The 24,006-nt window shown below is 38.1% G+C and overlaps 1 protein-coding gene across 5 annotated transcripts in view; it reads right to left on the bottom strand.

The window, feature by feature from the left end:
• Nucleotides 1-24,006, bottom strand: part of NF1 (neurofibromin 1) — a 104,669-nt gene that overhangs the window by 48,265 nt on the left and 32,398 nt on the right. For 3 of the 5 annotated variants that reach the window (XM_042791408.1, XM_042791409.1, XM_033004864.2), the window contains 20 exons: nt 23,285-23,428; nt 22,283-22,529; nt 21,880-21,953; nt 21,682-21,765; nt 20,631-21,071; nt 20,057-20,196; nt 19,439-19,561; nt 18,920-19,003; nt 18,164-18,280; nt 17,429-17,610; nt 17,113-17,324; nt 16,331-16,492; nt 15,211-15,314; nt 14,199-14,334; nt 9,409-9,471; nt 7,368-7,526; nt 6,408-6,505; nt 6,115-6,261; nt 5,589-5,735; nt 5,143-5,253 (listed from right to left, as the gene is read on the bottom strand). In XM_042791408.1, the coding sequence (XP_042647342.1) occupies nt 5,143-5,253; nt 5,589-5,735; nt 6,115-6,261; nt 6,408-6,505; nt 7,368-7,526; nt 9,409-9,471; nt 14,199-14,334; nt 15,211-15,314; nt 16,331-16,492; nt 17,113-17,324; nt 17,429-17,610; nt 18,164-18,280; nt 18,920-19,003; nt 19,439-19,561; nt 20,057-20,196; nt 20,631-21,071; nt 21,682-21,765; nt 21,880-21,953; nt 22,283-22,529; nt 23,285-23,428 (2,975 nt within the window). The remainder of the gene's footprint in view (nt 1-5,142; nt 5,254-5,588; nt 5,736-6,114; nt 6,262-6,407; nt 6,506-7,367; nt 7,527-9,408; nt 9,472-14,198; nt 14,335-15,210; nt 15,315-16,330; nt 16,493-17,112; nt 17,325-17,428; nt 17,611-18,163; nt 18,281-18,919; nt 19,004-19,438; nt 19,562-20,056; nt 20,197-20,630; nt 21,072-21,681; nt 21,766-21,879; nt 21,954-22,282; nt 22,530-23,284; nt 23,429-24,006) is intronic. The other 2 variants (XM_042791410.1, XM_042791411.1) reach the window with 1 other exon arrangement.

Genomic DNA, 24,006 nt, shown 5'->3' with positions numbered 1-24,006 from the left:
ATGTCAAGTCACTGAGGGACACAGTAAATATTTTGAAGATGGGTTATCACTATTGTTGGCATTCGTATGCCTTATTTCTTGTCTGGTCAGGACAGGATAACAACGTAGGCATTTTATCTTACTTGACATGAAATAAGGCAGTGTCCAATGGAATATACTAGCAAGCAAACACAAGGAATTTTTTAAAGATAATTCAAAAGACTACCTTCTGTTCTAACTTTGGGTATGGAAGAGGCTCAAGCATCTGGGATCTTGCTGAAAAGTAAAAAAGCACACAGGCTTCCCCCAGGGATACCCCTTTCTGGGAGTTCGTCCTGCAGGCCCATGAACCCTTAGCTCCATACAAGCAGGAGCACACGTGTGTGCCCCTATGACCACAACAGTCCCCCCAGTCTAACCATTGCAAAATCCTCCTTACAGGAGCAGCGGCACCTTCCACATCGAATGCCTTTTGCCCAGAGTTCACTTAAGCACAGAAGCTTCAAGTAACCCCTTCCGCCAAGGCTTCCCAATGCTGTTGTCTAAATGGCTTACAAAGGAAAACAATCCAGATCAGAGTGAAAAAACCCCACCAGTTTACTTCTGAAGAGAACTCATCAACACCCTTTTCTCCTTCAACTGCAATTAAGTCCTGTTGAACAGGCAAAAGACACCACACACGTACTGAAGCAGACACTGAAATACCATCCTCCTACCCCAAACCAAGCCACCAAGCATCCCCAGTTCCCTTCAAATATCTACTCGTGGCCACCACGCATCTCACCTGAAGAAGACATCTCATTTAAACAGGCTCACTCATACTAAAATTAACCATGCAAGGATACAATAGCACTTTAATATTAATACTTCCGTTGTTGCATATTCAACAGAACTGATAAAAGATATGTGGGGAACACCACCACCCCCATGTTTGCCTTCAAAAAGGACAAGGCATCTTACAAAGTTGAAGTATTCCTGAAAGTATATATTCTACCTTTTTTTTTTCTTTATCCTAAAGGAGTATATTTTGTCTTGTGATATATACTTGCATGTCTCAGAAAAAGTTTCTGAAATTACTTTAATGGAATTGAAGGGAAGAAGGGAAAAGCTGGAGGGAGTGGGCAGATAAAATGACTCCAGCTGATCCTTCTAATTTGCAATAGTCCGACAACTTTTCAAGTTTACTCCATGATAACAGTGAATAAACACAACAGCTGGGAGAAAAATTGAGTTTCCAAACATCTATTTTTATTCCTGAGTTTTGATGATCAGTCTTCTCGTGACAGCAGTACAACTAGCTTAGAAGGGGTCTGAACATCATACTCTTCAAAAAATCTACCGATGTTCAGCTGCATAAAGTTATGTTGTCTAAAACAATCAGCGTGCTTTTTCAAGAACATTTATTTAACCTGATACATGCTGTCCATGAGTACATATCCTTTTTTAAGCCTATGCAGAAATCAATTTTAGCAAAAATCGTAATCCAAGGATATGTAATTTTAAGTGTTCACAATGAGTTAGTTCCCTACAAAATGCAGCATTTAAAAATGTGTCCTTAGTTAAACTTTCAAAATTCTGTGTGCAGATGTAGTGTCAGGAATCTCTAGGAAAAAACAAACTTATAAACAAATGGAAGACCGGCAAACTAATTTCAGTTTCGGCACTGCACACACTCACTTCACTGTCAACTCTGTATCCCCTTTGGATCTTTAGGGCATCACTGATGTTTCCACTGCCTAGCATCGCTTCAGTAAATCTGTTCCTAGTACAGAATTACATGGAGCTCTGAGATATCCCAGCAAAGTCACTCTACAAGTCACATACTGTTCAGTGTTTTCTGAAAAGCAGAAAACAGCATTAGATACTAGATAGACAGATGCATGTTTCACTGAAAACAAAATTATTTTCGTTTTGCTTCAGCCACGACCACTAACATTACAAAAGGAAAATTTCCAGAAGCTATCCCTCTTCTCAACCATTTTGTTGTAAAATGTGACAGATACCCACAATAACTTAATTCAGTACTGGCTAATTACTTACATGGCCATTTACACTGCAAACTGAAGTGTCATGAAAGATTTTATAAAGGCCTACCTCAGCCTACACAATGGGCTCAAAAGTGACTCAAAGACCTTAAAGAGGGCAGAGGAGTATGGTGTGGCTTTTGAGGACAGAAAATTAGGACAGAAGGTAAGTGGTACTACTCATCTTGTTTTCCTCCACTCCACCCAAAGAATCAAGGGTGTTAGAAGTGCAGAGAAGCAGTCAAGTTAAAGGAAGGCAATTTCCCAAGCAAAAGGGAAAGAAAAAGGCTTAGACAACTATGTTCTCTCATACAGATTCTATTTCAGAGCTATAAATCACTGGAAAAAAAGTTCAGATAAATTTTGTGTGCTTACCTACTTCTATGTAATAAGACTTTGTGTTATTTAGTATTCCTTTAATTAGCATGAGCTTACAGATTCATTAAGTGTAGAACTGACAAAAAGCATGGGCACTTTACTCTTTCACACAAATGTTATCTCCAAATCAGCCATATTACACTTCCTTTTTTCTCTCACCTTTGTACTGCCTTACACATAAAGTCTTCCTCAGAGCTAGAAGCAAAGCAAGCGTTTGAGAACTTTCACAGCAACAAATTTAAGAGAACATAAGCATTTCCTCCCTACATTATCAGCTTGAAAGCAAGTATTTTGTGTTGTTTTTTTAAAGCATGAAAAAACCCTCTGGCATGCCTGCACAAAATTCCAGAAGAAGGAAACAGTTTTGAAATTTATTTTACCTTCCACATTGATACTGAACAGAAGTTTTGTTTGTTTGTTGCTCTGAAAATCAAAAACATAACAAAAGAAATGTGAACAGATATATTCATTTGTTGGATCTCTAATTGCATCCTGGCTAGGAAACCATATTTAAGTATCAGAATTCAACTACCAAGTTAGAGGTTATATTTGGACAGGTTCTTCAAAGCTTGCTCATTATTTTAGCCTCCATCCTGAATTTGGAATAAGGTATGTTTATTACCCAGTGGTAAAATAATAAAATCTTCCAATCATTAAAATTGTTCTTTATTTGAAAATTTCGAAATTTTCTGAGGAGAAATGACAAGTCAGATGGTATAACAGAGCACAGTTTTTCTAGGAAAGTAAATTTGTAACTCAATCTACAGAGTAGAAAGCACTACTGAAAACAATGGAAAATTACGAAAATTAACAAAATGAAGGATCTAACATTTTAATTGAAAAAAATCTCACGTGGCTGTTTGGTATGATTTTCATTAGAAATACGGAAATTTGAAGAATGCCTTGTTTGCAAACTTGTATTAACTATTTGCTTAAACTGCTGAATACAAACAGAAGATACTGCTGGAGACATCGTTTCTTCTGCTTGTTTTCGTGTCCTTACCCAAACTCAAGGTTTCTGCAGAGGGGTCACCCCGCTGACGGCACCTCCTCAGATCACGACACTGCTTTGTGCCGAGGTGGCACCATCCCCGACACGGCCACCGCCGGCACCACCAGCAGCGGTGCCGCCGCCAGCAAGGAGCACGCCCTGGGCAGCGGCCCCGGCCCCGCCACCAGAAGCTGCTCACCCCGCCAAACAGCTCAAGTGCTCCCCAGGACCACCACCACTCCGCCCCATGCCATGGATAAGCACACCAGCAGCAAGGATACCACGAGCAAGCACCCCACTGGCATCACAGACAAGCACCCACCAGCAAGAGAAGCACCAGGAGGAGCCGAAGCCGCCACAGGGACTCTGCCAGCACCGGCACCACAAGCGGCTCCACCAGCGGGAACTTGGCTACCGCCAGCAAAAACCACGTTGGCAACAGCAGCAGAAGCAAAATCCAGAGCCCCGCCGGCACAAAATGCATTGGCAACAATCCGACCGTGAACACCTCTACAGGATCTGCCAGCACCCATAGGTGCCACGCCGACGCCAGGACTCCCGCTCCCACGGTCGGTGCTGGGGAGAACTTGAGAGGCCTCGGCAGCACCACCACCACGCACCCGGCAGCGCCGAGCCCCGCGGTCCCACCGCTGCCGCCAGCCCCCACCAGCAGCACCACTCCCAAAAGCAAAGGCACCAACAACGCAGCACGCAGAAAAGGTACAAGAGCTCTGATCTTATCTTCACGGTTCTGTCTGTGATTGCATTTGGTCGTAAGCACAACGACTTTCCTTTTTTTGAGGAGACTGACTTTTAGCAACCAGTGTAACTACTATGGAAATTGTTTGGAACATGCTGTCCTCCATGGGTTTTATAGTGCAGTGACTTAACAAGACTGAGATATCAAATTTCAGTTATATTCCTACTCTAGTTGCAGCTTTACAACTATAAACATTAATTTAAATAAAACTAGTTGAGGTTTTTTATTGTTTTGGGGTTTTTTTGTGTGTGTTTTTTTTTTTTCTTTTTTTTTTAAGAGAGAGAACTGTGACTTATTTGACCATAAACTGACTAATACTGATCTCAGGACATTATTCCCAAGTTCTTTAAAACTGCAGCACATGTTACTCATTATTATGAATCACTTTCTTCCAGAGTAGGGAAGACTTAAAATTTTGCCTTATTGGAAAAACACAGTCTTTTGCAAAGTTCACACATCAACATCTGCTTTTCTTATTACTTTAGTGATATTTCCACAGATCTCAATCACTTCCAAAAACATGGTATTATTGTCAGTTAGAACACACTGGTGAAACTGAAGCAACATCGTGGTCTTGACTATGTGTGAAACTTCAAAATACTTGTATCACTTTTTAAAATGGGATTCAGGGACCATTTTGAGAAATGTTATCCCATGTTTTAGCTTGTTACTCATTTTATACTTCAGAAAATGAAGATGCTAAAATCGCTGATAACAGGTTAACAGTAATGTGGTAGAGAAGTAGTTTACTTGAGACAGTGAAAAAATTAGTAACACGTATTTAAAATTTTCAGTATTTTTCCACAGATACTCACATACTCCTGGGTGGAAAAACTATGACAGTTCTGATTTAGGAAACAACTCAATTAAAAAATACTGTTACCAAAATTTGAAAAATAAGCTATTTTCAGATTCTTGTTTGTTAAAAAGTTGGTGTCCCTTTCTTACATAAACAGTTAAAACTAAAGTATCAAGTGTATTTCAGACAGGGAAGCTGAAAAATTCCTTACCGCCGAGCAATATAGTAGAAAACAGGATTGCCAGCTTTTGATGTCCCAGCTTGGTAGAAAATATTTAATGTTTTCAGTGCTTTGAACTCCTCTTTTTCATGTACCTGATGCCTAAAAAGCAGTACATTGTCATCAACTTTTCACAACTGCCTTTCAAAAAAAAAAAAAAAAAATCCCAAGCCCTCTTTATTTGTATCTTTAAACAGAAGTATTGCATTCACACAATCCTGAAGCCCTGTTAAACCACAAAGGTTACTGCTGTCTCTGGTTCTCAATTTCAGTTTTGAAATTAGAATTTCCTCAGAAACCTAAAAGGTACACGTAGACTCAGCTTTTTAAACTCCCCTTCAAAATGAAAGCTGGAGTCTTAATAACAACTTCTATTGCCTTACACCCTAAAGCCTAGAAACCCACCACGTGCGTCCCCTCCGTGATAGTCTCGTTACCTTGTCATAAATTCTTCAAATTTGGAACTAGTGAGATTTAGGCTGGACCAATGGGTATCTGCCACGGGTTTGTGCTCAGGGGGACCCAGATAGGCAAGAAGAGTAGCCATCTTGTCAAAAGGTCGTCTTCCAACAGCCTTGTGGTCCCTAGAAACAGCGCATTACTTCAGAGTCCTTCTTTACTCAGCAACTCCTATTTTTTTTGCCTTTCTTACCTTGAACAAGATGGATTTTCTTTTTTAAAATTAAAAAAGTGTTCAAGGAAGAAATAAAAAAAAGTGTTTGTTATACCTAGAACAATTCTTACAAAAGAGAAAATAACTAGACACTTGCACAAAAGCTTGGCAGGAAAGATGCTAGGCATGCTCCCACCAATGGCTTGTCAATAAGACGTCGGTTTCCAAACGTAAGATCTTTCAGTCCTGATATTCTTCTCAGTAATAATAAGACAAGCATCCGAAAATATTTCCAAATATTAATTTCCCATCAGCAACTTCCCTTCTTCATAACATTTCTGAAGTCTTACCTGTTGCTGGAAAGGTACTGGCCAATTTTCTCCTGATTGTTCCACAGCAACCGGTGCAAAGCAAGGACGTTGCCATCGCTGATGAAGGACAGGCTGTGATTGACAGTGTCGCTAGCTGGGCAATCAGATGCAATATCAAGGAAAAACCTGGAGGTCAAAACCAGTAATAACCACAAGTGTGTAAGGGAAATCTGCCAAGTGGACTCCGTGTAAACTAACAGGCTGTGAGAACATTCTCTGCTCGCTCTTTACACATGAGACAGACTTTTTGTGCAAGTTTCCAAAGGGCCTACCTTCGTGCTGCATCAAAATTGCTTTTTACAAAATCATTAAAAGGCCTCATATGTTCTTCTTTTGTAAACAGGACATGGTTGGCAATACTCTGAAGTATCTAAATAATAAAAAGATGGTAAAGACACATAAAGGTTTAATGTCTTAACGATTATGGTAGTCAGGGTAACTTCACTGACTAAATTAACTTTAAATTGTCGTGAAACCTCAAGACAAAAAGAGGTCAATAAGCCAATTAATTCAAAATATGTTTACTTTCAAACTATTTTCTTTCATATACCTTTGATTACTACAAAATTATTTCCCTTATTTATGAACTTTATACAGGTTTAGACAAGGAAAATAAATCATCTTTCAAAGCCACCATTTATTAAATGTTAATTATTTCTCCTGGAAATTATACAGGCATGAAAAAGCAATAGGATATGCCTATTTAAAAAAAAATATAATTTCACAACATTTAAAAGGGATAATATACACAAGGCACAGAATTTGTGTGCCATCATTGAAATTTTTTTTTTTTCATTTTTACAGGAAATACTACCGAATGAGACTAAAGATAGAAAAAAAAAAAAAAAAAAAAAAATCACTTCTTTAGTGCTAGTATGAACCGAATCAATATCTGGCTGCCATGATTCTCACTGTGCTCAAAGTAACATTGGTTTCTTTCTTTGTTTTGAAATAAGGTTAGACTTTCAAGTGAAGAGCCAGAAGGCATTCTTCTATACATCACTGGCAAAATGTTTTTTCCCTACAGACTGCTCCCTGTACTTACAGTGCTGTGAGCTACAGCATTAACGTCAGCATGTACAAACACAGCGCGGAAACTGCACTTGAAATAAACTGATGGTTGCTGCAGAAAAGCCTACAAGTTTACCTAAATTTTCTCTTACCAGTCAAAGAACAGAACTAAATTGGGTAGAACATACAACACGGCCAAATGAAAATATTGACTGATTCACCTTTGACATCAGCTTCAATCCCCTTTCAATCCTTGGTGGAGGCTTTTTATCTAAAATCCCTGCCTCGTAAGGGGAGACGATCGCAGGATTGATGAACCGAAGGAACATCGCACTTCCAACTGCGCCAATGCTGTTCTGAGGAAATCGCTGACTAACCACCTATGAAGTTGAGAATTATAAAGAATATTTTTGCATTAAAGAAAAGGGAAAGCAAGCTGAGAAAAGCCTTGCATGGCTTTAAGCATTCCTTCCATCCCAGTCAAGCTCAATACGTTTGAGTAGGACTCTCTTGCCTTGACAGGACAACCAGGAACGAGAGGGAAAGGAGTACGGGGGGAGGGGGCTGTCAGGCACTAGCACTGAAGCTTTACTTCAGCTTTTGTACAAACTTTCTTGCTAAGGTGAAACTGCTGCAATAGCCATTAGACCAAGATGAGCTATTTCTGAGTTACTGACCACTGAATTCCAGGACCCTGCCCCCGACAGTAAAGCAGACAAATGCCGTGTGTTTGTACTCAGGTGTGCACAGTCTTCCCATCAAATACAGATAATTCTTTTTAAATTAGTGGGTCTTCTATTTGTGTATTTATATTGTCACTATTGAGTACAAGAGCCTCTCCAGCAATAAGATTTATGCTGTAAAGTTTCAGGAACGATTTTAAATTTGTGGGAAGGGGATATTTGTAGAAATACTCTTCAGAACCATCGCATCTCAACAGTTGCCAAAGGATGAGCCAGAGCTGAGTGGCCCGTGTACTTCTCTGCCTGTACACACACTGTCCAAAATAACTTAACAGGAGTTCTAGAAGAATTACAGATTTAAAATATTGGTTTTTTGCTATCGGGGTGGGGGTGGGTGGGGGGGGAGTATAACATCCTTTCGTTTTAGGAATTCAACTAAGTATTACTAAAAGGATAGTCTGTTTTCTAGATATCTTTCATTTGACTTTAAAAAGTTAAAGCTCCCTGACAAAAATAATGTTCTTAAATACACTACATGTTGTTCTACAAAGATACAATGTCTATATGTATATTTTTCTTATGAGTAACAACAGTTAAAATAAGCCAGATTCTACCTTTTCACAGAATTAGCAAGCTTCATATTTTAAGTTGTACTGTTTAAAATAAAAAACAAACAAACCTCATTTTACTAAAATACTTTAAAAACATAACTAGTGCAATCTCAAATCATGCTTCTTAAAACAGATAAAGCCATTAGTAAACACATAATATAGCAAGAATCACTTTGGTTCAGGAGCAACATCATTCAGTTACCTTGTGATGCAATTACTGGCATTTTCTTGTAACATACTAGTTTGCACACATTTTGCATTTCAACATGATTACTATTCTGCTCAGTTACAGCAAAAAATATGGAAGTATTTTAAAGTTTAAATTTCCATTCTACCTCTGTTTTATTAATAATTTATATTTTGATGTCACTGTTAAAGAAAAGGATGACACCACTCTATCACATTCTGCATATCTGAACTCTTTAATACAGCAAGTTATTTAAAATGGGAAATCTGCTTTTCTCAGCAAATAAAAGTGCTAAATTTTATTTCTTAGTCACAAGGCAAACAAAAGAAGATGTGTCAGAAACAAGCAATATATGCCTCTCTTTTCAGTAACCCTTATATATTAATTGTTCTTCTCCCAGGATGCAAGCTGAAGTCAAGTTATCTGCCAGAGTGTTAAAACAGCTAAACAGCATCAGATTTTCCCCAAAACCAAAGGAAACATTTTTCTCTGCATTTTTTTTTAATTTGAAGGAGGTGGCAAGGGTAGAAGAGTCAGAGCATTAAATACTAAGCAGTAATGTTAAAAATGTCTTTTGTTTACTCAAATAGGCACACAGAGAATATTTTAATTATAACATAATTCCAGTGTTAATCGAAATGAAAGCTATTTTGTGCCAGAATTAGTAGAATGATTTTACAGTGAGGTCAAATAGACTGAAGTGAAGATGTTTTGAACAAACAGCAAAAGATTTCTGTTGTGCTTTGAAAGAAATGGCTAATAAAAAGGTCTCCAAACTTACTGATTTTTTGTTTTCCTTTTTTTCTTTTACGGTAGCTTTATTCAGTAGAGAGTGGCAAGTTGCCTACAGAACAGAGATGAGCACAAACAAGTCACAGCACCAACTACATACAGCAACAAAAAACCAATGTTGACTTGTACATAAATTACACAGTAAAATGTAACAAACATAACCAACAGAAAATGAAATATATAAACTAAAGACTGATGATGGAGTTTTTATTCCACAATTTTATTACAACTTATTTACAAAGCACTAAATACAAAACAAGCAAATGTTGTGTTTCAATCATTTCTACTATTTCTGGCTAGATGAAAAGTCAAACCACATGAATGTGCTCATAATACACAGTATTTGGCATTAAATGGTATAGTCAGCTTTCAAATGTATTTCACCATCCCCAAATAAGTTTAATAGTAAAAATAGTAAAGTGTTATACCTTTGAAATACATATTACTTTTAAAATAAATTTAGAGTTTTAAATCTTCCCAATGTTTCTCTGTGTGTCCTTCAATTTAGTTAGATCTGTGAATCACCATGATTATTACTACTTTGATAGCTAAACACTGCCATAAAACACTCTGTGGAAAAAGGAAGAAAAAAGCCAGTGGGTCTGCATTAATTTATTATAGAATTCCAAATCCAGATATCTGACTCGATTGTGCTTATTTCTGCATTTCATTTAACTGCAAACGGACCCACCAAGAAGCATCACATTCTCTCCTATTTCCCACCAGGATCTGAGCAGAGCTACAGCACTCCAGCCTCGGGCGCTGCTCCCCCGTGCAGAGGGGCACCGCGGCCTCGGAGCTCAGCCCTACATCCTCCACAGGAGCTGTGGCAGCAAAGGAGCATCCCCCCGTGCCCTACAGCGAGCAACCCCTGGAGCTGCAGCAGTAGAAAGCCAGCAAGAATTAGCAGTTTGAGAGCAAGCCTGCACCAACAGTTCAAATCATCTGCAGAGCATCACACAAGCTGGAACTGGAAGAGAATTTCTATAACCTAAGAATGTGATAGAGTAAAAAGAAAAAAAAAAACAACAACAACAACAAAAAAAACCAAAACAAAACAAACCAAAAAAAAAAAAACCACCACAAAACAAAACAAAAAAAACCCCAAACCAACAACAAATTAAAAAATCCCCACAAAAAAACCCCACCACCACCACCAAAACCCCAACAAAACAACCCCCCCAAAACAGTCAATAAAAGCTATTCTGCTAAGCAAGCTAAATTTATATATTTCAAATTTGTGCAGGACCTATTAATATTTAATCAATGGTGCCTCTGCCAAATTTCTGACTTGGTGTAATTCCTCCAGCAGTAGGTTCTGAAGCAGTCATATACATGCTCTGTGCATCAGCCTGATGCATTTAAAGCAAGTAATTTCCATCTCTATTGCGAAAAATCATATATGTTTGTGTGGTTTTTATGAAATAGCCAGCACAAATTATTTGTAGGAGTTAGGGTGATCAGGCTTGTTGGTAGCCGGGTGACACTCCTGAACACACATTACCTGAAAGTGAGCAAGGGCAAATCTGTCACAGTAACTAGTTCTGTGATGTTTCCAGATGAAAACATTCATCAGGGCTCTGGTTCCAGCACCAGGAGCCAGCCAGCACACACCCCAACGTCCAGCTAAACACACTGTTTCCATCATGTTGCTACATTGATTAAAATTAGACACAAATCATTTACAGAACACACCTGATGAGTATCTTTTGCACTCATTTACTTTAAGCATAAAGACACGGCAACATTCAGTCTCATTTACTCTTACACTATTGCTTGGGATGGAACACATCCACCTTATAAAAATAATGAAATTACCTTATAAAAATCTCCTATTTGGTTCTTATGATAAAAATGGACTAATACCCCCAAAAAATCAGTTTTTAATTGTGTTTTCTTTCAGATAAAGGTCAGACTCTTCAAAACTCTCTGGAATTTGAAAGTACAGAATTATTACACTATTTGTGAAGAACAATAGTTTGTAGGTGTTACTAGAAACAGGTAAAGTAGTAAATGTTGAAGCTGAGTATCAGTCAGTACCACTTAAATATTTGCCAGTAAATCATCTCTTTCAGGAACCAATTACCTTCGTTACCAAAAAAAAGTAGAGAAGAATAAAGCCAACAAACTCGATATGCTTTCATAGAAGAATCTCTGCCAATGCCCCCTGGTGAGTACATTTTAGTAGTTCCATTTCATGTAGGAATTAAAAATGGTTTACACAGAAATAATTTCTAGTAATGTATCACCGAAATGGAAATGAATCTGATACATCCTAGTAACAGCATATAAAAGCAATTCTAGGAAAAAATGTGGGACAATGTAAAGTCAAATAATGGCAGCAACAATCAAGGCTGCATGGGACATTTTCAACAACACTCAAATATACTCCCAGTCAACGTCTGCGAGCCTGCGGCCGTGGGAATGTGAAGGAGACCAACATGTCCCCATCATTTTCCCATTTAAAAAAACTAACAAAAAACCCACCCCCCGCCAACCTGAACACAACCACTGTTGGAAAGAGAAACTGATGACTTTGGAAGCCACTTATACAAACTGTTAGAGCAGAAACAAAGGCACATCATTTGCATGCCTAATTCATCCCAACAGCTCACAATAACAACCCAAGAACCACAACAGTCACGACATACAATTCACTCTTTCTCACTTCCAAGTTCTGAGAATCGCAGCGCTTGCACTTAATACAGCATTCACTGTAAAAATATGACTAGACTACACCGAGTAAATTTTTTATTACTTGTAATCAGTGCACAAAGCGCAGAAAATCTATTTTCCTTGCTTTACTTGAGACCTGAGATACAGACTTCTGAAGGGCCAGAAGTAGCTCTTCCAGACCACTTAACTGAGACCACCGCTCACATATTCTGCCGTGCACAGCTCTTCCGAGACAGTCCTCCAGCAGACCTAGAATCTGTATTTGCTATGAGCCCTGAGGTCAGCAGGAATGTCCCGCACTGGAATTTTTAGCAGCAGCTAAATCCATCAGAAACACACAAAGAGCAAGAGACCTGTAAGCACACTGGGCTCAGCACCCTGCTGCTGCGCCTCTACGGAGAGCGGCGGAAACGGGACAGAGCAGAGGAGTCGGGGACGGAGGCTGGGGAGCACTGGGACTTGAACGGGGGGTGCCCAGGAGGGTGCTGTGATAGCAGAACTTGGGCTACAGAGGACGGTGCACCCCTCAGGAAGGCCTCTTCTCTGAGCACCATTTGCAAATGGAGCCAGAAACCAGCAAGAAGAGGGTGGTCCCAGCCTGATAACTCGCCAAGGTTTGTGTGACAGCACTCAAGCTTTAGCCACAAATAGAAGTCAGTCTCTGTAATTTGCCTCATTAACAGAACTCTATAAATATGTCTCTTCCAGGTTCTCTTCGCCCTATGTACCTGCAGAATTCCTGAATACTCTCGTGCTTGCACAATGTTTGGTCAGCCGCTTACTCAACGTACAGCAGCCCTTCGCACACACTGACGTGCTCCGGGACGCCGAGAGGCAACAGCACCTTCATCGGAACGTGCTGCCCACGGCGGAAGGAAGGAAGGTATTTTACACTTCGTAGACCAAAATGTATTCCTGTTGTCATTCTGTCTCAAAAGTACAGAGCATCTGCAGCACCCCAGTAACAAGGCTAATGTTATTTACCAACCATGTGCCGGTGGCCCTCACATTCCCAGTACAAGTTAATGACTTTCCTTATAGTTGTCCACAGCAACTCAGAGACTGAGCTTTCAGAACATGACTGCGAGACAGGACAGAGTGTGATCAGAATAAAGTCTGAATGATGCAGTGTTCTGACCTCACCCATGAGCGATATTCTTTAGGGAAGCGCATATAACCACAGACAATTCTCTACCAAATACAGTCAACAGCATTTTATACATCTATTTCCTTCCATTATACTTAGCTTCAATCCAGTTTCTAAAATTTAGGAACTGTAACTACTGTGGTCCCACTGAATACCATACAGGTTTTTTCTTACAAGCATCATACACCCACTTTAACATGCTTCGCTGCCACAAGCAGAAAGTAGAAGATCGTGCCCACCTGTAATGGACAACTAAACAATATTTCTGGAGCAATGTCCTGAAGAGTACATTTCATAGACAACTTTCATAAATATTTACTTGAGATAAATGCTCTTGAAGAAATTGCCTCTCTTTTTATGCAGAGAAGAACTTTCTAGAGTCAGTAACTGCACAAGTAGCTATTTGATTTACAAGTTAAGGTTTATCAAAGGCACGATCCATAAGACTTTTAGATAATGAAATTTATTTCTGATTTAATTGATCCTGTATAAAAAGTAAACAAGTACGTTGTTTCTATATTCAAAACACAGTTTTGTATTCTCTCCACCCAGCAGTGTTTGTTTGTTTGTTTGTTTGTTTTCCCCTTTTACTGCCTTCCCTATAGATAGTCCACGTGATAAACTGATAAAAGCAAGTGTAACTGTTACCTCCCTAGTTAATCTTTAGTATCCCACAGAGATGCTGAAGCAGAGATCATTGCTGCCTTATTAGGACTGAGTTCTTAGCTGTGATTCAACTCCTTAAAAATAATAATGTTTAGTCACCTCCTGATTGCTAACCCAAGTCTTAAGACACCGTTCAGTCCCTACGCTTAGATTCCTGTTATTGAACAAATGTCTGAAAACATTCTTTAAGAAATGCCCACTATGCACCCACCACCAGATCAAGCTCCAAACTGTTAGAATTATAAAAACAAGACCCAAAGTTTAGGGGCAGGCAACCATTGCAGGCATACCTGGTATAAACAATGGCACACACTGCGAAGTTGTGGTGGGAACTCCGAAGAAGAATTAATGATTGCATGAAAAAATTTTTCTGTCATTTGCAAGAGACTCCGCTGATTCTCTTCAAGGCTTTCTGTAGGCTCCAGCCTGAAACAGACCCATAAGTGTATGACCAGCAATCAAATAAATGATACTAGCGATACTTATATGTCTGGCAGTAACCTTACTTCCCAGGGTGAATGGAAATCTTACAGAAATATTTACGATCTTTTACACAAAAGTTTCTATTGATATTTTAAAGCACCTAAGTTACAAATATAAGGTAATTTAAAACCCAGTAACAGACAGCTGTAAGTGGGATTCTCTCACACCACTCCATACAAAGACATGCGCACGTAATTCCAACTGGTAATTGCATTATCAGTTTGATGAAGGTTTCTCTGAAAGGAATTTGAGGTAGACACATATATTTGAGAGTTAAACAAGGCCTATCTTTTGGTAAGCTAATTAAGAAGATGAATACTTAAAGTTTTTCTAAGAGTTAGAGGTAATTCAGAGCAATAGAGCAACAGCTACTAAATCAAAGCCTTCAAGTGATATAAGAGAAATTAAAGCAAAGAAGTTACACACAACATGCACGCATTCCATCCTGCTTCTGTAATTAATTCAGTGACCTAAAGCAGATGCTTTCTGGTACTACTGGAAATCCCCATGTTAGTGGCCTACACAGAAGTATGAAGTAGCAAGTAGAAGAGGTCCTGCAAGAGCTCTCTATCTTCCTTACTCTCCCAGGGCTTAGAGGACATGCAGCAAAACTCATCTCGCTGTGTCGGACACCTCTGCGCAATTCTCCCTGGGTGTAAGGATTGCAGATACAATTAACGTGTCCAGTAAAGTGAGGAGTGGAAAAGTATGGAAGCATGAGAAAAATATTTGCAACAAGGAAAAAGGAATCCTACTATATTTACAATGACTGAGACTCATGTTTACAAATACGTTTGCTCCCCCTCTGGAATCTCAAACCTTGTTGGATCCACCTCAAAGCTAACATGCTGCCATTCAGAGGACGTGATCACAGTCCTTAACAAAGGTTCCAAAAGCTTCTGCAAATATGTAGCACCATATACCTGTGTGGAAAGAAAATCAGAATAGGTGGCCAGATTAATACAGCAATTCAAAGGAACACTCCAAAATTCTGTAAGGATTAAGAGCCTGAAAACTCTTGATTTGTTTTTGTACAAAAATCTGGTTTATAAAATTAGTGTTTCTGTATTATAGTCTCACTTCTGAACCATAACTGTGATCGATTTCTACAAGCATTTTAATTCCTTTCCAATTTAGAGAAAACTATAGGTTTTTTAACTTTAATAACTGGATGGGATTCTTTATCTTAGAGCACACTGACTCAACATGTCATCTCTGTTTGTACACAACTTTTTAAACTGAAATGGAAGCATAAACAAGATCCCAGACTTTGTCTCCCATCTTGAAATTGCCTGTTACAAAAAGACCGTCAGGAACAGTCTTCAAACTGGCACTGGCCCCAGAATCACTCATATAAGTAACCTAAACTAGTCAGAAGTTTCAAGATGCCTACTATGTCTGAAAATTACTTAGGAAGGGACTTTACTAATGTTTAGCTATTTGTATCATGTAAGTTATGTTTTATGAATAACCAGTAATCTTTGTTGAAAACTACAAATCTTGCAAACACTTTTGTTACTGTGACCAGTTTTCTTTACAAGGCAGCATATACAGACTAGATAAGATGAAACATTTATTGCCTTGGAAACCTTCAACCGGACTGGCTGCAAGCTTAAGCCTAACAGATTGAGTCACAAAGTCTTGGCAAAAGGTTAGTTCCAGGAGAATTTGTACTTTTTAGTTGGGCCTAAGCATAAGAGGTCTACAAGATTTAGTTCATCAAACACTAAAACATTAAAAGCAAAACACCCTAAACTTAACAGATGCAACAGCTGAGACTAACTTAAACCGAGACCCAGAGGCAACTCTGTACTATTTTCACCTAATCCAGTTACTCAAGTGCTTAACAGCACAGACTGATAGTTTTGTATTTTTGTATTACTAAACTTTCCCTGTTATTGAAGTCACATGTAGCAGAGAGAAAGATTAGATAAGATACCTTAAAACAGAAAGTCATTATTTTACTGGCTAAGCTGTTTCCTCGAAAGAGTGTCTGCATGGAATCTGCTAGTTCAACTTCCTTCGAGAACATGTTCCAGAGTAGCTGGTAGAGCAAGTGTCGGGAATCAAAGAGCGTGACCAGGACACGAGCTAGCTCATCCTTAAAGGAAGCAATGAAATGTTAATCTGACTAGCAGTGAGCCAAGGCAAGTACAAAGAAAAGAATTATGAAAAACACACCAAGGAGTTTGTACTAATGCTTTACATTTGCTATTGAGTCTTGCATATAAACATCAAATTAAGCATAGACAATCTCTCTTTAAATCTTTCCTGTGTTATTGCTCGTCTAAAAATCTGCCTCATGATATCCAGTCATACAAATTCATAATGGTTAGTCTGGATAGATAAGCAGTTATTCTGCTGTATAACAAAGCCCAGTTCATCTTGCTAAAATCTAGAGAAGCAAATACAGTTCTGTTTGTCTGCATTACAGCACATACAATCTGTAATCAATAACCAGCCCAGATGCATTTATTACAGTAACCGCATATAAAATTATGCCTAGACATTCACTAAAAATTTACTATAAAAATGCAGTTTGTAATCAAGATCTGACCATTAGATTCAGCACACTTTTCAAGAATATACTGGGAAAGGCTAGTTCTCATGAATGGTAGGTCTAATCAGACTGTTGTTACACTCTTAACGTTTGTACTGATTTTTATTTGAAATCTTAATATTTACAAAAATTTAGGAAATAAAATGCATGAATCAACTTACCCACTGAGAACAAGGCACCACATTGGCTAAAGCCATAGCAATAGGAAGCTCCCCCTGATCACCCATCATGGTAACCAACTCCACCAGTCTCTCAAAGCGATCTGCTAGCACTGTTTCTGCTAAGGTATCAAATTCTGTTCCCTGCTGCAGAATTTTGGTGAGGACTTCCATAAACGTAGCTCTTGTCTGGAGGTCTTTATGATAGCCCAAGCCTGATTAAAAAAACCCAGAACTACTAAGGAAGATGTAAAAATAATTTAAATACCAAGTCTTCATTATGCATTGATTTATGCACAGTTATCTCAAACTACTTTACCTATTGAGTGCATAAGACCACTGTCCACATTTGCATTGAGTAAATTTGACATAGCAAGAACAGTGCAGTGCCGCAGCGACGCCAGCCTCCGAGACATTCCGCGTTTCCTGCCACCTGTTTGGGCACTTTCATCTTCAACTTCACTACAGTCATTTAGAAGGTTCATAAACAGTGTGAAATACCTAAAGAAAAAGACTTGGATAAGTAAAAGAGATTCTGCAAAGGCAACCGTCTGAAAAGATTTGCATACAGTAGCAACTAGACAATAAGCCTCCCAAAAAATCTCCTAACTGCCCCAAATAATCATTCTTGTAGCACAGTCCAAACTTTCAAATGTGTTGTAACAACCAGAAGGCACTGTCCTAAAATTTGTATGCAAATTTTTTTAAAACAAAGGAAGTGAGTTTCACCTGTGCCTTACAAACAGGTGCCTTGAAAGAGATTAAGTTTCATGGATAAAAATATAATATCAAAGCAAGCTAATCCCTCCCATGAACTAAGCATACATCTGCACTGAGCAGAAACAAAGCCAAATTTTATAATTATTTTCTAAATAAAAATGTTTCCATAAACCTAGGAGGCAGAGATTTGTGAAATGGGATATATAAGAGGTAATTCCTGTTCAGATAATAAAATTATTTCTGCTAAAAGAAAAACCATAGTTTGTCATTGCAGTCATATGGTGCATCTACTTAGAGTCATTGTATAGAAAAATAGTTAAAAGTCACTATTTACTTAAGAAATAACTGAGATTTCGCTTCCATCAACTCAACACCATCTCCTTCTTCTGGCTGTAGTGGAAGCCCAGCAAGAAGAGACACCACTGCTTCCATGCTTGCTTGGTCCAAATCTCTGAAAAAGAAAATTTTAAGAAGCTGTGAATCAGTTCAGCAGAATTAGTCTCTCCTTCCACTTGATAATTTTCCCATCCAGTACCATGTCCCTTTTCATTATATAGCTATCTGCAGGCAAAAAGAATCTTTTTTAAATAAAACAGTTATTCTAGTAAAGTTCTGACCATCAGGAAAAGAGCTACTACATTTTGTGGTACAGGTGCAAGCAATGTATCTCCTGAGGACAACTGCAAACCAAATTTGTCATTAAAAACAACAGTTAAGTATAAATTCAACACTATAATGTTTGATGATCTAATTCTTCAGAATGCATCACATGAAGATCTAGCTCAAACAAATAAAATATGCAATCCTAATGCTGAATCAGAAAAGGTATTAAAAAGAATTAAATAAACTCAGTAGCTTAAAAAGACAACCCCCCCCCAAAAAACCTAACCAAACCTTAAGAGCCATGTTAAGATTAGGCATTAAATATAATTCTGTTGCTGTTCACCAAAACCCAAGTTTAAATTTTTGTATTTTCCTTGAAATTACTAGTGCTAAATGAAGTCCACATGAGCCAGCTCATCTGTGGATATCAAATGCCACCTGGAACAGTTAGCAACTTCAGAAACAGTTTAAGAATATTCTTTCTTACCTTGTCAAGCATTTCACGTCCTCATCTGTTGCTTGATTAGATGTTCCCATAACCCAGTCTGTCAAATATTCCACCATTTTGTTCCTGTTACATACAGACACATTGCTTTAGCTTTGGGGGCTTTTTGTTTCGGGTTTTGTTTGTTTGTTTGTTTAAATAACCCGTCCCTCAAACACACTTACTACTGCTGCCATCATTCTTAATAATTACAAATTCAGTGTAAGAACTATTTGAACCACCACACACTGAAGATTAACTAATTTTATTATACCAAGTAATACCCCAGTCTGTACCTCACACAAATTTTTTACATGTGTTTACCATTATCCCCACAATCAAAAAAATGTTAATGCAGCAGCAGGCTCTAAATTATTTTGAAGACAAAGATAGGGGTACTGTCTCTTTACCAGGGAGACTGGTGTGGGGTGGGTTTCGGTTTATTTTTTTAAACATATAACCAAACAAAATCAGACTTGTCCAAATTACACTATCCTAGAAGTTGCATAATGCAATACTTACCTAAATTTCATTTCTTGGCAAAACGAAAGGTCATCTCTCCTTTCCATCATTACTTCTACTAACTGACAGAGCTTAGTTTTTATTTGAATTGCATGTACCAAATTTCCAAGCACACGCACATACCTGAAGAAAGAAGCAAAAAGATTAAAGAAATACTTCACACTACTTCATACTACCAGGCCCACACATCTAACAAATCTTTTCAGCTCCATGCTGGAACTGACACACTGCCTGACCCAGTAGACTTGCATAACGGGTTAGCAAGTGTTTGGGCTACTTTTTTTTTTTTTTCCCCAAGTAAGCCAGCCCTTGTACCAGCTGAAGACTAGTACCAATTTTCTTCTGGCCAAAGATATTTTCTATTAGAATAAAAGTGAATAGAAAAGAAACCAGGAATGCTTACAAGAACAGGACCAAGCTATGGAATGGTTACTTCCATCAGCACACTTTATGTTGCAGTATAAATGATCGCCGAAGTTGTCAGAACCATAAGGAGGAGGATCAGAAAAGCAGCTGCTGCTTCTCCATGGATGCAAGCAGAAAAGATATAAACTAGAAGACTCTGCCTCACTTTTTAAAGATATTACTTTGTCTAGGAAGGTCAACAGGATTTCTTACCTCACCAGATTTAGCATCATTGTCTCAATACTAGCTTGTCCAAGATGTTCTGAGCTCCCTTCTGTATGATTGTCAAGCAAATTCTTCATTATAGCAATGGTTTGCTCTACAAATTGTGTGTTGGTCTCAGTTAGCAAAACCTACAGGGAGAAAATTGCTGGCTGTAATTCTTTATGTGCAAAATCAGAAAAAGGGTATTTATCAAATACACCGCAGTATTTCAAAAACCTAATGGACAAACATTTTTCTAGTTATCACCTCGCCAAAAGAATTCCAATATATGTCAAGATTAAATATGTCAATACTACCAGCCATAATGATTCTGAGAACATTCTCACAGATTCTGTACTCAGAGTCCACTACGAATTCAAGACTGTTTTCAATTACTTGATGTTAAATATAGCCTGGAATCACAAATACAATAATTATTAATGCATGCTGTGAAACACAATCACAACACTTGCAGGTTTTTTGTACTAAAGATGAACAGGTATCAATTTCAATTACCTATGTGAAAGAGAAGACTGACAATTTTTTTAAGACACAAATCTGAAGGAATATACCAACACTTTACCTGTCCTTGAGAATCGAAAAACTTGCTGATGGTATTCTTCAATTTGTTAAACAGCATTGGATAAAGTGCTGGGCTCAACTCCAAACCCACCAGATCTTTAATATTAGTCCGTATCTGAAGTCCCACTTTCTCATGGTTACAGACCATCAGAGTCAATAATCGATCAATAAATTTGCTAACAGGAGTCTCTGCGTTCCCCTCAGTGGACACCATGGATATCATGGAGCCCTTACGCTCGTTGACAGGGCCCATAGGTGGGCTGTAGGTCGCTAGTCCTGCATTGCTGCGGTGCTGTAGGCACACTCCTCCCAGGGCACATAAGAACCCCGTCATGTTGATCCACTCCTGAAGAGAATCTGTGTCAGACAGGTCTATGGAGCCTCCCCCACTAACATGCGACATTCGCCTCTTAACAATTGTCTTATGAAGACTTTCAGTAACCTGTAAAAGAAAGAATGAGGGTGAAATCTCTTCAGGTAAACATAACCAATGGAGACAGATCAGAATTTCAAGGTACTCTGTAACACATCCCGCCATTTACAGTTCCAGTCTCAAGGATTTCCTAAGATTCACCTTTTATAGTTTATTGTGATAGTATGAACAGAAATCTATACAGAAACACTTTTTTTAGAGAAGTTGAAAAAGCAAGGCTAAAAAGGACTGAAGTGGGTCGCCTAGTCAAGTCCCTGCTCTGCACCACAATAAAGTGTATTCCAATCATGATAGCCAGCGGCTTGTTTAGGAACTGGTGAAAGGTATTTCATAATTTCTCTAGTAGTATTCCAGAGTTTCCACTGTTCTGGTTTTCCAATTGCTTTTTAATTTTTAAGCTCGGGCCTCCATCTCCCTTACACCAATTTAAGTCAAATTACCTCCTGGTCTCTTAGTAAGCACAGCGGACAAATGGTTACCAGTAGTTTTCTGGAACACTTTCATGGAGCTTAATTCTGCTTACAAAACTCACTTTAAAATTCAGTTCCTTAAAATAAATGAGCTTAAATATTTATTTTTCATTTTCAAGGTTTGAACCTATGGAAAAATTCACAGTCACCTGCCCATCTTCCATTTTGGTCTTTGGATAGTTAAGGATTAATTTTGTAGCTTGTTCCCATTTTGCATGTGTATCTTCCCAGGCCTAAAATAAAACACATCAAGATTTCATTTCAAAGCTACTTGCAGCAACAGTATTTTCTGTTTTTAAAAAAAACATATGCCTGCACAGTGCATATAAATTCAGAAGTAAGTTTACCTCTGTGTTGCCTGCAGTTGGATGTTCAATGCGTCTTAACAATGCCATCACTCTTTTCTGAAGAGCTGCTCTTCCTACAAAGGAGCCCAGAACATTTAACCAAGTTTTTTTGAAAACCCACCTACATCAAATATGAGATCTTTGAAAGTAATTATTAAATTAACAGAGGAACATATCCCCTCAAAGTGTTCAGTAAACCATTATTCTTGTTACACTTTAAAATCCTCATGAACTCAGTCACCCAAATTCCCTACTCTTTCCAGCAATTCCGATGATTGACACATTTCAGTGAAAGCAGGAGCAGCATTCAAATCAAGAATCTCCATCTGTTTAAAGAAGTCAAACACAAATAATAGTCTTCTTATCCAGGTAGAAAGGTATTTTACAGAGTCATGATTCTTACCTGTTGACATCATATTGCTAACAGATGCAAACTCCATGAACGTGTTGTAGTTTGGCAAAAAATTATGCACTGAGACTTCATCTACTCCACATCTGATATCTGCTTCCTCACAGAGGTGACGGAAACAGGACATTGCAACAAGGACCGCCTCGATATCCGGGCTCCACAAAAACATGTATAAGGCCACTTCCAGTTTTGTTTGGGCTTGGCGACAAATCGGTGTTCCACTGCATCCTGCTGTACTTTCCTTGGGAAACAGAATTCAGAATTTGGTAATATTGCTTACGAATATGGAAAATCTAATAAAATTCAGCCTTATCCTAGTTGTTCTTTAAAACTGCTTTTATTCCCGTAGGAATAAACAATCCTAAGCAAGTTCAGAGCTCTACATGCTGCTGCATGAACACAGAGGCTAAAATTCTGCTCCTTTCATAAGGATAACCATGTACTTAGGAAAATCTTACTGATAGTGGAAAAAGTGTACATTAAAAAAAAAAAAAAAAAACCAAACCAAAACAAAAAAATAAACCACCAAAAGTTTTGGTTCATAAAAGATGTTCTAAATATCCTCTTCATTTTTTTCCTGCAGTAGAACTAGTAGTAAAACTAGGCTTGAGAAACTTGTCTGTCAAAGGATATACCTTACTAACATGCCTGATTTTATGATCCTTCATGGTACATTCAAACTGAACGCAATACTATAAAAAAAATGAGATTTCAGATTTATTAATACACTAATGTGTAGGGATGCTATGTGCAACCCTAAGAAAAAAAATATTCACCAACATTTTACCTTGAAAAGGATGGGACCTTTTAAAATCTGAAACATCATTATTAACCTGCATATTAGATACATACATTACGTAGGATACAGATGTATTTTCCTCCTCAGAAGTAATTATTTTTTTTAAATTATTGTCAAAGTAATTCAATTTCTACTTGCACACAGGTTCTCCTCTCCAGAATTATTCTTAAAAAGAATTATTATCATATATTACTTACCATGGAAGAATTTCCTTTCCCTTTCCTGAGGGTAGCTCCTGGAGCACAGCGTATCATCTCTTCATGGTCAAGAGACATTTGACTAGTTCCACCTCCAGAGACATCGTAAAGGAAGAGAAAGTGGCAGGAACTCCTATCTGATTGCTATAAAGAGAGGGAAGAATAATAATAAATCAACTTATTTTTTAAAAAGGGTAGAAAAGGATACATTTCAAGAAGGTAAAAAGCTCTTAAGCATTTACCCAGTACTTTTCACACTGGTGCTCTCAGGGCTCTATAAAGTTATCCATATTAATGCTTTCTTAGAATGATATTTCCCCTTAAGAAATTATCTGGAGAGTCACCTTCAAAAAACATCACCTTGAGGTAAGCACAAAAGGATGCCTCTTCCTCCATTCCTTGGAGTCTCCTGAAAGCCCAATAGGCTTCTTGGTTTTAATCAAGAGAATACGTACTAACATAATTATAATTTAGATGTAATTAAGTCTAAGGAAGCCAAGCACGGGAGTACTATACATTTTATTCTTTACATTTTATATTTGATCAGAAAAGTAGGAACTGAGATTGTGAAGCAGAGCTCTAGTAACAATTATTACCTTTTTCTGATCCTGATATTAAGGAACATCCTGTAAGCACTAACAGGAAATAGATTTTTAAAAACAACTAATTGCCTTTTAACTGGGAGGAGAATGATAGTATTAAGCATATTCTCCATTTGAAGG

Source organism: Tyto alba, unplaced genomic scaffold (genome assembly GCF_018691265.1).
Source record: "Tyto alba isolate M040663 unplaced genomic scaffold, T.alba_DEE_v4.0 Super-Scaffold_19, whole genome shotgun sequence".
In the NCBI taxonomy this organism is placed as follows: Eukaryota; Metazoa; Chordata; class Aves; order Strigiformes; family Tytonidae; genus Tyto; species Tyto alba.
The sequence above is the reverse complement of the archived record's forward strand: the minus strand, read 5'-3'. Positions and strand labels throughout refer to the sequence as shown.